We start from the raw sequence: 13,431 nt of genomic DNA, 5'->3' as shown, positions 1-13,431 counted from the left end.
CTGTCGCCGGGCCGTCGGCCGCAGCGTCGTATGAGACACACAGGCCCATTTCCCCGCCGTACGCCCCTGTATGTCTCTTGGTCGTCGCGTGTGTGCTGCTGCTAGCGCTAGCTTCTGTCTGGTTCTTCCTGCGCTTCTCTTGTTTGCGCTGTTGGTGTGGTAATGTAAATGTAATGCGTGGGGTGCTTGCTGCCGGAGACGGCAATGGCATATATAGCGGAGCGGCAGAGGGAGACGCAGCGGGGAGGCAGAGGGAGCGCTGTCGTGTAGCCGGGAGTGGGGGCAGCGCAGGCTGGCTGGATTTTTTGCCGCAAGCGGATGCCGTGGAGCCGTGGACTCGGCGGGCTTTTCGTTGCGGTCACAGTCAATTGGCTACTCGGTGAAGAAGATATTTATTCTGATCAAGCTCACGGTGAGCTCCGGCCTGTACGCGGTTAAGTTGGACTGCGTACATGGCGTATCCGCGCAGCCTTTACGCGGGAATGGACGGACTACAAGTTACAACGAAACATGGTGAGGTACAGTCCAAATATGTACGTACAATCAAACGCGGCAATGCGTTCTTCAGGAAGAAAAAAACACATTCAGGAAACAAACCAGCAAGACAGCTCACTGCCCCCAGATTAGCATCCAACGGTTGCGAAGAACGAATGATTCAATGACTGTGAGTGAGGTTGTACAACGGTGTACTCCCTCTATAAAAAAATATAAGAGTGTATAGATCACTAAAATAATAATCTAAACGCTTTTATATTTCTTCACGGAGGGAGTAGCTTGCAACTCGGAGCAGAAGTTTTACTAGAAGTGGCGTATTGAACGATGTAATCCTTTTTAATCATCAATAAAGTGCGCCAAGAGGCTTCCTTAAAAAAAAAACAACTTGACAAGATCACAATGTGAATGTCACATCGAACTGCTGTTTTGATGGATCAAAATGTTCGTTTCGAAAAAAATGTTCATTCCAAACAACCATGTAGCTAAGCATGCAACTTTCCCTTCCAGATTTTATCGGGGAACCCATCGATTCACTATGTGCCACGAGATTAGCAGCATATATTAGCTAAGTGATATATGGAGGCGGACCAAGAGCACACGGAGGCGCACCTCTCTGTAATCTGAACCACAATCGATGTCCATTGGGATACAGATTGAAATCCTTTTTAGTTTCGCTACTGAACCAATACAATTTTAATACTCACATGACATTGTAGAGAAGTAAAGGCGAGTTGCTTTTTGAATTGTTAATGGTACAATATGCCAGAAGTAAATGTGCATTGACTTTATGTCCACACATGGTTAATTCATGCGTGTTGGCAGAGAAAGGATGTCAGATAATTACTACGTAATAAATGTGTTGCAGCTCGCAGGTATGCCACGGTTTAATAAATGAAACCAAACGGCAGTATGCAATGTAATTAGGATTAATTCATCTTTGCTGGACCATGAAGATAAATGGTTACATACATCTGCACTAATAAATCAGTAGGCAACGTCAGTAAAACATAACTTTTTTATGGCAGAAAAAGTCCTGAGATTAGTATAAGTATTTTTTCTAGAATTATTATCATTGAGTTCTCATGTTTCACTAGAAATAAAAAATGAAAGACATAATTTCATGAAATTTGTACCTTGAATTTTCCAAGAATTGCAATACTGAATTATCATTCTTTTTTATTTGAAATTTAACAATCATGAAATCCAGTATTTACTTTAATTATCCCATGACAAGATTCTCAGTTTATTGAAGAGACATAACTTAATGGAAATATATTTGATTTCACATTTCCTAAACCTTGGAAATTATTCAAATGCATTAAACATAAATTATTTTCAAATTTGAAACGATATACAATTTTAAAACTGGTACAAAAACAGAAACTTGTGAAAGATATTTTTAGAGTTCAAATAATATTGCATTTAGAAAACTTGGGACAAACTGAATATTAGATGTGTTGCATGATTCAAAACTCTGAGATCAACAAAATCTACATGCATGTGATTCACAAGTTAATGAGTCCTTGTTGGTTGTTGGGGGTTGGCACGAGAGCATGGGGAGGAGTGGGGTAGGAGAGGGACAGTCTGCGCAGACAATATCTCCTTATACTACTTATACAAGAAAATATAGAGCGAACTATAACAAAGAATGCAAGCATGCTAATATAGCGGTGCAAATCCCTATGCATATTGAATGGTGAGATATCAAGGAAGGTAGCCCGCAAGTGCTCCTATGCATTATCGAGTGATATATAGTCTATCGACGGATGGCCAAGTTTTTTTTTGGTTCCTAACCATAAAACATGATAAGTGTATCCTCAACTTTAGAAGTGGTTCGAATTTCTCATCCAGCTCAAAAGCAGTTTGATCGATGCAAGGGGTAAGATCTAGACACGCCAATAACAAAAAGAACCCGTGAAAAAGCAAATAATTAAAAGGAAATGCATATTTACTGAAATAAACTATTTAATGAAAAAACATGATGCTTCATTTTTAAAAGATAAAATGGTAAAATCTAGAATGGGATAGAGAACGTGAAATAAAAACCTGCTAAATCTACGCCATTATAAGAAAATCACAAAAACCCTGATAAATCTACGCTATTCGAAAAAAAACAATTGGAAACCCTAATGAACATTCTTGAAGAATATCTAATATTTCCTGATTTTCCATGGCTATTCATGAACTTATCGCCTTAAATTTTTATTTATATATCTTAGTGTTTTGTGACTTCTCCATATTATCTTCAAATGTTGATTTTTCTCTAAGGCTTCATTTGTTAAATAAATTTCCAATTTCATAATCCTCTGTTTTTAGAATTTCCTTTGTTGTCTGAGTTTGCGAATGTGTGAAAATCATATCGCATCCTGCTCAAACCCCTTTTAAGTTTATGAGGGCCAAGTTTTTCTTTTTTGAAAATTGAAAGTTCATCTAGCTTTACCCCCCAAAAAAAAGTTCATCTAGTTTTAGAGCTTAGATGACAAAACGTTTCCAGGGACAAGAGTGTGAACATTTGAACCGCAGAGCTCATGAATTAAGTACTGATTCTTACTCCCTCCTTTCCGGTTTACAAGGCTCAATTCAAAAATCTCACTAACCAAGGTAGATGATGAGTGGTGGAATATTTTTTGTAGTTTACAAAAGCACCCAATTAATGCTCTTGTTTTCCTCAAAAAAATTATGTTTACGAATGCATTAATTACAATGCATGCATGCATTGGTCAGTTTTCTTTTAACACTTGCATGCAATGATTTAATGCATCTTGAAGTTTGAAAATGTGATGGGGAATAACCAAATTGAACCTTATAAAATAGAAAAACTAAAATTTTGAGACAAACCCTATAAACCGAAAAGGAGGGAGTATGTTTTAGCATCGTATTCCTCTGTCATTCCTGTATCCTCTGCCATTCATGTGGTTTCTTCAACTCCAAACCGAGCGGGGCCTCAGATTTGTTAGGCCAGAGAGCCAAGTTGGCGAAAAGACCTATACGAGCGTGTTGCAGAAGTTTCTGGAATATCCCCTCGCATCGTTTGCGTCAGTGAGCTTTTTCGGTTGCTGGTAGGTGGAAAGCCTAGGCAAAGCTTTTGCGTTAGAGCTAGCTCGCATGTACGTAGGCATGTAGGCACATGTCGAGTCTAGCGTGTAGCGGCGCGTAGTCTCCTATCCGGGAGCGAGGTGGGTGCGCCGGAGCGGCGCCATGCCGCGTCCCGTCATGGGCAACGGTACGCGTGGCGCGCCCGGCGGACCAAAGTTGACGGACTTCACGTGCCCGGCCGCATGGGCCACTGGTCTGATTCGATTTAGCTTGCTAGCCATACGTACGCGTAGGTTGTGTCAACGGCCGCGGTTTGTCTGTGTGCGTGCATGGTTCCGTCATCGTCCGTTGCCGAGCGTAACAAAGCGCGGTGGACTCTCGCAGTCTCGCTGCATCTGTTGGCTCACCCCCTTAAAACTAGACATGAATCGTGCGTGGATACGTCCACCCAGTACTGCGTGCGTGTAAGTGTAACCTTCCTTCGGTGCCAATTTTAAACGGGACGAGAATACGTAGAAGCCGTGTCTTAACGTTGAGATTTGAAGGGTCGCACATGCATGCAAATCTACGGGAGTTTCACTTCAAAGAACAACGTCAAACCACAGAGGCATGCCGGGAAGCTTTCTTGTCCACAGTATCGAAAGCAAGCAAGCATGCATGCATGCCCATAACCTTTCTTGTCCATAGTTCCTACAGTACCTGTGCGCACATGGAAACCAGCTGACATGCATTACCCATCATAGGTTGTCGCAGGGGCGTACCCATGTTGAGCCACCCGGGTGCACAGGACACCAGGTGCAGGAATTTTTCTTTGTAAATTTAATGCAAACTATAGTGAAGGACACCCCATTCTTAGATGAATATTGTGAGTGATTATATGATGGGACACCGGATCATTTTCTCTCTAGGTCCGCCCCTGGGTTGTCGTGTATCATACTGTATCAGATAACACTCGATGTAGAAACGACAAGCCGTTTCACAACCCTATCCATATGCCTAGGAACTTGCACTTATACTGTGTTCACTATTCTAAGCAGCCCACGATCGTGCCCGTCTCCGCTCCACGAGATCGATCGTAGATTCGAAGGTCAGTCCAAACAAGATCGCCAAGAACGCCAAAGGAGACAAACGACACCAATTTCCACCACCAATCGAGTCGAGCGGAGAGGCAGCCTAGTTGAACCGCAGGGCCGGGGCGTCGCCTAGCGGCCCGGCCAGCCAGCGAGGTACGTCCTGCGTGGCTGCGTGCATGCGTGCGACGACGACGAGCCGCTCGCCCCCTTCGGCCACGTCGGGTTGTGCCGCGCACATGCATGCTCCGCTGCCCGGACAGTGGGGCGCCAGCCGCGCTGCACGACGGGCCACTTGGTCCGGTCGCCCCGGCCGGGCCAATGATCCCAGGGGTTTCCCACGCACCAAAGCGACACATGCTCCTCCGCCTCCCGGGAAGCCCCGGGTTTGCAGCTCGCGCCTTCGCCTCTGCAGAGCAGAACTTCCTTGAACTTTCGCTGGAGGAAGGTGGGCTCGACCGGTGCACACGCCACGGTGGTTGCAGAGGGGGTGCGTGGTATAGATCTTGTCGCCGGCGCGTCGGGCCGGAGGGCGGCATGGCGAATCTTTGGACGGCAGGCCGGCCGCGGATCTCAACGCGGCCATATGCGTTCATGGGGTGTCGGGGTTTATTAACTCGCGTTTGGTACGGGGGATGATTGGCCCGCGTGTCCGTGCACCCTAAGCATCGTATTAGTGGTATGGCAATGTTTTCTAGGTGCTGGGTTGGTCATCCGTTGCTGGTTTTGTTTCAGCGAGGTTTAAGTAATGTTCGAGCCCCGTTGATCTCGGGAAAATGGTGATAGCACCGTGCAAACTTAGTACGGCTGGAAACGGAATATAGGCCAGTGGCACCAAATGGGTTGACTTGACTACTCAACGGTGCTCGATGCATTGTGTCAGCCTGTCGCCCTGTCAGGTGGGTGTTTGTTCTATTTTTCTGTTCTCTTTAGAATATTTTATCAACTTAGTTAAATGTGTTGTTTGTAATGATGATGTGCTTAACATTTTCTTTTGAGGAATATGATGTGCTTAACATGTACACCAAATATCACAAAACCACAACTATAGTGGCAAGACTTCCACGAAATCAGAACTTTTATAAACATTTGTCAGAAAATCACAAATTTCAGGGTAAATTACTTCACAGAATCCAAATCTTTTGGATTAAGATGGTTGTGTGCATCACGAGATGCAGAGGTTGGGGGGTATCCTCCTTTTCAAAAAAAAAACTTTCCGACTAAGATGCTTGACATTATTTTTGGCATCACACATCCACTAGTTGGTCGGCCACATGGCGAAAGAGTAATTCCTTCTAGATCGGACCGCCTTAAACTTGACCAAAACTGTGCAAAAATAAATGTTGATGCTTTGAGTTTTTGGGCCATAAGTTGAGATTTTGAATGCTCTGACCAATGTTGTTGATATTCTAGAATTTTCTGGGCAATTTTAGTTTTAGGCCAAATTTGAACCAAACCTGTAGCTGAAAAACAAAGACTAAAGTTTCTCTCAATTTCTTGAGCGGGTTAAAAATTCTCAGATGTTCAGTTTAAGGTTGTTGATTTACTAGAACTTTTTTTCTCAAAATAATTATGCTACTTGAAATTTTTAGCTAAAAAATGCAGACAACACTTTGGTCGTTTTCCAAAAAAGTTGGTATAACTATTCTTCCAGCCTTTCGAAAAAGCATCTTAGGTCGGGAAGTACTCAAGGCGGTCCCACAAAATACCAAGTGAAGTTACTCTTTTTCCACATTGCGGCTTACTGGTGGGTCCGGAATGTCATGAACAACGTCAAAACTCAAGCGTCCTAATATGAAAGATTTGAGTTCTGTGAAACAAGTTACCATACAAGTTATGATTTTCTGATTAAAAAGTCTACTATTTGTGATTTTGTGGCACTCTAGCCACAAACTGGTTATGGTTTTATGATATTTTTGCTCTAACATGTAAGATAATTGCCCCGACTTTATATTTACAGCTAGTAGAACCAACAAATATTGCATATACAAGCCTAAGAATCTTATATGGTCTATGTCAGAGATGCAGGGTGGCCTCGAGCCACATCCACCAGTCCCTATCGGGTTTGAGGAGGCAATGACAAGGATGAAGAAAGATGCTGCTCTAGATCTTCAAAATAGAATGTGTTCGTTAAAATACACCCATTTTGTTGTGTGGTCAGCCGGGGAAGCTTTGGACATTTGTGTGTAATTAAGATCATTGCCAAATCTGCGGTGCTGACTAAATAGCCAATGCGAAGTTTATAAAATGCATGGAAAGGAGACAACATACAAGAGGAGAAGCCACGAGGAAGAAATGACATGTTCCCGGTTTGCTACTCTGCTAACCCTACAAAAGGTTCTCGACTTCTGTTTACCTAAAGTGGAGGTTGCTTTATCAGCGTTGTAAAATAGGTTTCCTACAAATTTTGGTGGTGGGTTTTCTTCACCTTTTCTTCTATGAACATATAGTATGCACGCTCGTGCGTATTCTAGAAAAGAAGTTCTCGACTTCTAAATTTATGAGAACAAAGAATCGTCTTGTCGAGCCAATCTTGTTTGTATTTCAACTGGATCCTACACTAACTCCCGAGGCGATAGATATTATGACACATTCTCATTGTCGAGTTGATTACATTGCTCCGCCAAATACAGTTTCAACAATTGTACTTCTTTATACTGTTTTTTTAGCCGTTTCTTTATCTTTCTTGGTTACTAGCTGGTTGGCTCCTTGGCCTGTAGTAAAGATCTTAGTCACCGCTTCAGATGGTTTAATTAGTCAGGCAGTATTTTATTACTGAGATTCCTAGTACTAAAGAACTCTTGCTCTAATAACTTTATTTACCGTCCTAATAGGAACGTACTTGTACATTGTACTGCTGCCAGAGACAGATTTGGCATATACGCAGAGACGATTATTCCAAGAACGCGTTCGTATTAACGCTTGTGCATCTAGATGTGGTTGACCCAAGGACAATGCTGCATCCATTAGTTTTTGAGAAGGCCTGTAGTGTACTGTGTTCTTGGTTATAAACGTTTTGCACACCGAAAACCTAGAAATGCATGATTGCATCCAGTGGCGGAGACGGGGGACCAGCAGGGGCCCTGGCCCCCCTAAGATTACAGATTTTTCTGCTAATTACTAGATGAACAGTGTACATTTTATACAAAAATACATGTATTAGTATTGTTTGGCCTCTGTTATTGAAACTTTGAGTCATTTGACCCCCTGATCCTTAATTCCTGGCTCCGCCACTGATTGCACCCGTGAACGAGCACGTCCAGCACACATCCAATTTTGCAAGTGGACACCCGAATTCAACTGTCATGTGTCCAATAATGGGAAGGATGCGAAAACAGTGCTATAATGAACTTGCAAATCTGTTCGTTAGGAAAAACAAATACTTTCTCCGATCCAAAATAAATGCCGCAGTTTTAAACTAAGGCTAGTTCAATCTTAATTCAAAGCTGCGCCACTTATTACGAATCGGAGGGGTAGTTTGTAGTGGATCTTACTATCCTTGAACGTGATCCCTTTGTCATGCGTAGGTCTCAATCATTTTTATTTTCCTGAGGAAAGGAGTCAATCATTTCCTTCGTGCTAATCGAAGAACAATGTTTAGGCGTTTAGGTGAGATACCGAATATCGTCCAAATATTAATTAATTAGGAAGCACACCAGCGGCGACTGAATGCACGATCGGAGGCAGTCGTTACGTGCCAGCGGAACGGAGCTGTGATGCGGATCAATCCAATTTGCACCTATCATTTGGATGAATCCAATGCCCAAGATTGAGACGGTCTGGGGCCGTGGCGAACGCCGCTACCACCACTACCAGCAAGGCAGAAAAGTGCATGCCAAGGTGGTGCAGCTGAGGTGACCCCAGCCAAATGAAAAAGCGCAGCGCAAGTGTTGCAACATGCATCAAAGCAGCATTGTTTTCTAGGTGTGCATGAATGATCGATCCAACATCATTCATCCAATCCAATCGTCCTTGCTGTGGTTGCAACAGATATGTGATATTGCTTGGCGGAATGCAAATGCAAGGACGGCACCCAGGCTGGAAAGCCGGCCAGAAAATAGGGTGGCCAGTGGCCACCGGGAGAGATGGACGGGACTCCGAGCGACCGCTCGGGCTTTTGCTGAGGAGGAGGATGCGGCATGCCGAGCGACCGCTCGGCCTTTTGCTGAGGAGAAGAATGAGCACGTGCGTATTTCTTTCTGCCGTAGCTTGCATGATCGGGGTCATGCGTTCAAGTTGCAGAGGTAGACGACAAGCTTGTGTGGCCCTTGGCTAGGGTTAATCCTAGAACCGGCACGAGCCAGTAGTGTGGCTGTATATGTTTGTTTTGTACCTGTCTACTTCTGTAGAATAATATGCCTATAGCACAAAATACGTGTATACTGTAATCAGTGTTGGGCCGTCATGGGGAGCGGCCTTTCATGTCGCTGTCTAGTTTACTAGTGGGTCATTGCACTTGAGAGCCGAGATTCACCTAAAAAAACAAACTTGAGCCGAGATAATCAAATTTACAACAAAAGATCGGCATACTATTATTGTATTACAAGTTTACAACTGTAGGCAAATGAAAATTTGAGGCAACAAACGCATGAAGTATACGATGCAAAACTCAAGTAATATATATTGAGCATGTTTTCTCCAGGAGGTGTCTCATATTACATTTGTTTTTGCGAGTCACGTTACAGTTTTTAATAGAAAATAACAAGGATAGCTAGTGATGTATTTGCAAACATAAATGTGGTTTATGAAGGTACATCATAGCCTTGAACACAAAGAAGAATCACCGAGTAAAAATGGAAATTATTTCGTTCGAAAAAGAAGCTAGAGGAGTCTAAATATGGAAGAGTATATATAGAACAAAATAGAAGTCTGTTTTGAGTTTTGTGCAAAATATCCATAGGGCTTAAGCCCAACCATGAAATCTTCTAGATTTGACATGTGGCAAAAACTATGTAGCATAGAGAAGATCGAACGGCCGGTAGCACTCGGATTTGCCGCCTCTCTATCATTGGATCGGTTTCATCCAAAGGCTGTTATGTAGAATTATTCGTACACCATAGTGATTGTAAAAAAACGGCGGAGTGCGTCAAAATAGTGGAAGTTCCTGTTGGTCACTAATGCAACGAATAGTCTGCAAAGTACGTATACACAGGGAGCGTCTACTTGCCGACCCAACTACAGGAGGATGTGTGCATGAGCGACAACCGAATTTCTACCATTTTTGGGGGGTGGGGGGAGGGGGTTCTTTTTTATTCAGTTTTGTCTGATTTTCCCCTGGTTTTTTCCCTTTCCTTTTTATTTGATGTTTGAATTTTTTGAATAATTTCCTAACAATGTCACGGTTTTCTAAATCTCATGAACTTTTTTTAACTCATGATTTTTTAAATTCAGGAACATTTTAAAAATTCTTAAACCTATGAATATTGTTTGCAAACATATATTTTTCAAATCAGGAAAAGCAGGGTAGCCCGTAATCTAAAAGAGCAAACATTAACATGCTTTTCTTAAGAACAACACAACAATTTTTTTCTCTTAGCATGACGACTCCCCGACTGTCTACTACAACAAGTTGTGCCCGACTCCGGCGATGGAGGGGCGATGACGGCGGCACGCCTTCGGCTCGCTTCAGTGCTTGTAGTCGTCGCTAGGTGGTCTACGGATCTAGATGTAATTTTTTTTATTTCCGGTATTCGTTGTACTGCGATGATTGAAGATGAATAGATCGAAAATTTTCTCGTAAAAAAAAATCTCTTAGAAACCAACTGCCATGGGACAATGAGAGCATTATTGAACCTGGCCCACGTCGAAGTTTGTTGCTTAAGGCGATGAATAGAAACACCAGCAAATAATATCTAGAGCTATATATCACACGTTGCGTGGTGGAGTTCCGTCTCGCCTCTGACACGCGCTCTACTGGGCCGGCCTTTACTGTGATGGTCCTCTACTTGGCCATCTCACAAATAATATCTGCAGGTTGGCCGCCATACTTGGTTAGGCCATCCGGTGATTTTTTGTTCGTCCCTATAACGGCGGCGACATCATAATAAAGCTTGCAAGTTTACCTAGAAAAACCATGACATCTGCATTTTGTGCTCATCCCCAACCCGTGTGGCGCGAGAAGCCTTAAAGACCCGAAGCGTGTGCAAATCCTATTTCATGCGTACCCAATATGTCGCTTCGGGCCGCCTGCGCATTAGTGTGTCACATTTTATCTTCATCATTTTCTTTTTATTATTTTTAGAGGATTTTTAATATTATTCTTCCTCTTTTATTTACATTTTTGTTTCAATTTTTATAATTTTATTTATATTCTAAATTTTTATAATACAGGATGAACTTTTTTACAGCATCTGGGTCACAAATACATTATGAATATTTCTCGAATATGTGAACAAACATTTATACTCATGAACTTGTTTTTTCTTTTCCATAATATGTTTTTATTTTTTCTGAAGTACCTTTTTTCAATATGCAAAATAAAACGATTTATATATTCTTGCAACACATTCTTAAATTTTGTTAATCAAATACTTTTTTATTAAACAATTATAATTGTGGAACTAGTTATCAGCTTGACGCAAAGCTATCCATGGGTAAGTGGTGAACGATGAGCTTGGTAAGGTGGGGATTGAGGTGGATTATGGCATGTACGGTGGGTTATAAGACAATCTTATCTTGATCGTGCCATGTAATCTAGAAATAACAAAGAAGATGATGCACAATGGGTGGTCTCTTAATCTTATCTCTAGTTCATAAAAATGTGGTGAGGCATTTGTTCTTAAGAGATCATTTGTTAACTAAGAGAAGGCAAAGGCTTTTCGCGTGTTTCTCTTTCTTACACCTCAACATTTGTCCGACATGACACCCCTAAGATAGCACTATTGCACATGCCGGAATGTCTACTTTGCACCGATAAATCTCCACCAACAAATGGTCACCATTTTCCTCAGAAAATGAAATATGCGCTACAAAAACATAACATCCATCAGCCTATTACCTACATATGTTGTTCCGTCTTCAGCAGCCTCCTGTATTTCTGCAGAAACTCTCGAGACACTGATCTCTACAAATGCTGTACTGACCAGAAACGAAAACAAAATATAATAGAACCCTATTATGCAAAGAGCAGATCGTGTGGAAAGTGGAATGTTAACTTCAAACAATCCTTAATGCTGATTAGTCAGAGGCAGGTTTATGAAATGAAATTTGAGTACAAAACCTTCCAGCTATACACATACAAAACCTTCCTTCCAGCTATACAGACTACGGAATTTAGAAGTGCTGCGGCGGGTCAGAGTCTGGCGTCCTCATCGGCGACCACCCACCCTCACCTCACCTCACCTGGAGGCGATGTACCAGAGGTTGAAGAGGGACGACGCGGCCGTGAGGAGCCAGGACAGGAACGCCATCATGGCGGAGAGCTGGTACCTCTCGCACAGCCTCGGGGCGCAGTGGGATCCGTGGAACTCCAGGAGGACGTCGATGACGGCGGCGCTCGAGCTCGCGGCCGCCAGCGACAGTATCGACAGCACCTGCAAATTTATTCTGTATATGTTCAGCATGCTTCTTATAGCACTAGTAAGGTTGAAGAATCGGGTATTGACACGAGGGGTAGATGCTAGCTACGTGGTGTGGTACATACCCAGTCTCCGACGACGACGATGGCCATGACACCGGGCACGTGGAGCGGGCACCCGACGAGTATGGAGTACATGTCGATCATGGCGAGCGTGCAGCTCCAGGGGACCAGCAGGCCCATGATCGTTACGAGGAAGCTGCCATGTTTTGCGCCGAGTTCAGAACAAACGACAGACTTCAGCATATTTTCATGCTTTTCATAACTATTTTCCATGTTTTTAGGATCTATAAGAAGATCAATATTTCCATGTCTACGGAGAAAGAAAGATAGTACTCCTTTCGTAAAGAGATATAACATTAAGAGCGTTTGGTTTTCCATGTCTCAGGAGAGAGAGAGAGAGAGAGAGAGAGAGAGAGAGAGAGAGAGGCATGCATGGAGTACATACCAGAAGGCAGTGTAGCTGAAGAACTCGACGCCGACGGACATGAACATGAGGGCCGCCGACGAGCAGGCAGCCTGCCCGATCCGGAGCCCCAGGCTGCCGGCGCTACCGACGGCGCCGGGCCCCGCGCTCCTCCCGCGATCCATCCACAGGAGGCGACGCGCTCACACCGCCGTCTCCTCCCATGCGCGCCGAACCAACACACGCAGCCGTCGCCCTCCTCGTCCCGCACCCCTGTCGGCCTCTCACGCGCGCGCCCTGCTATCTCCGGCTCGATCCTGCGACGAGGCAGCGGAGATCTATGGAGGGAATGATGATGCGAGTGCGAGTGCGAGTGCGCGAGGGGGGAACAAAAGGCAGGGGGGACAGGATGAAAAGCTCAGGGCTTTGGGTGGACGGACGGGGGGCACCGGGCACTGGCGTGGGAGGGGAGCAGATTGATTCCTCTTCCTCTAGATTCTCTGCCTTTCTCAAGAGCCTTTTGATCGCCATGGCTGCCGCTTCCCGGTCTCGATCTCTCTCCCGTCGCCGTCTCCACCTGGATCACACTCGTGTACACGACACTGCCTAGACTATTGGTGAAACCAGTGTCGGTAAACCACACGTCTGTGCACGCTCCGGCCGCCGATCACGACGTCCGGGGAGACGTGGCGGCGCCGGGCACGCACGTAGACGCGGAAGGTGCGAGATCGGGGTCGGCGATATGAGTATGACTGGTCGTAACAAGGGGCGACGACGGGTGCGGTGGCTCTCGTGTCTTCAGGTGGATGCCGCATGGCACAGTGCCAGTGGTCTGGACGATCGATCGG

The 13,431-nt window shown here is 44.2% G+C and overlaps 1 protein-coding gene across 1 annotated transcript; it reads right to left on the bottom strand.

The window, feature by feature from the left end:
- Window positions 1-11,750: 11,750 nt before the first annotated feature.
- LOC125530626 (CASP-like protein 5C1) lies at window positions 11,751-13,210 on the bottom strand. The gene is made up of 3 exons (XM_048695005.1): window positions 12,626-13,210; window positions 12,244-12,376; window positions 11,751-12,133 (listed from the first exon to the last, which is right to left on the bottom strand). The coding sequence occupies exons 1-3, from the start codon at window positions 12,766-12,768 to the stop codon at window positions 11,939-11,941; spliced, it is 471 nt and encodes a 156-aa protein (XP_048550962.1). The 5' UTR covers window positions 12,769-13,210; the 3' UTR covers window positions 11,751-11,938.
- Window positions 13,211-13,431: the final 221 nt, after the last annotated feature.

Source organism: Triticum urartu, unplaced genomic scaffold, assembly GCF_003073215.2.
Source record: "Triticum urartu cultivar G1812 unplaced genomic scaffold, Tu2.1 TuUngrouped_contig_6447, whole genome shotgun sequence".
Taxonomy (NCBI): domain Eukaryota; kingdom Viridiplantae; phylum Streptophyta; class Magnoliopsida; order Poales; family Poaceae; genus Triticum; species Triticum urartu.
Note: the sequence above shows the minus strand (reverse complement) of the source record. Positions and strands in the feature narration are given on the sequence as shown.

Excerpts from the sequence above, each read along its gene's own strand:
- LOC125530626 (XM_048695005.1), bottom strand. The coding sequence starts at position 12,768 with ATGGATCGCGGGAGGAGCGCGGGGCCCGGCGCCGTCGGTAGCGCCGGC. Across the intron at positions 12,377-12,625 it reads TTCAGCTACACTGCCTTCTG|CTTCCTCGTAACGATCATGG; the intron begins GTATGTACTCCA and ends AAAACATGGCAG. Across the intron at positions 12,134-12,243 it reads TCGTCGTCGTCGGAGACTGG|GTGCTGTCGATACTGTCGCT; the intron begins GTATGTACCACA and ends ATAAATTTGCAG.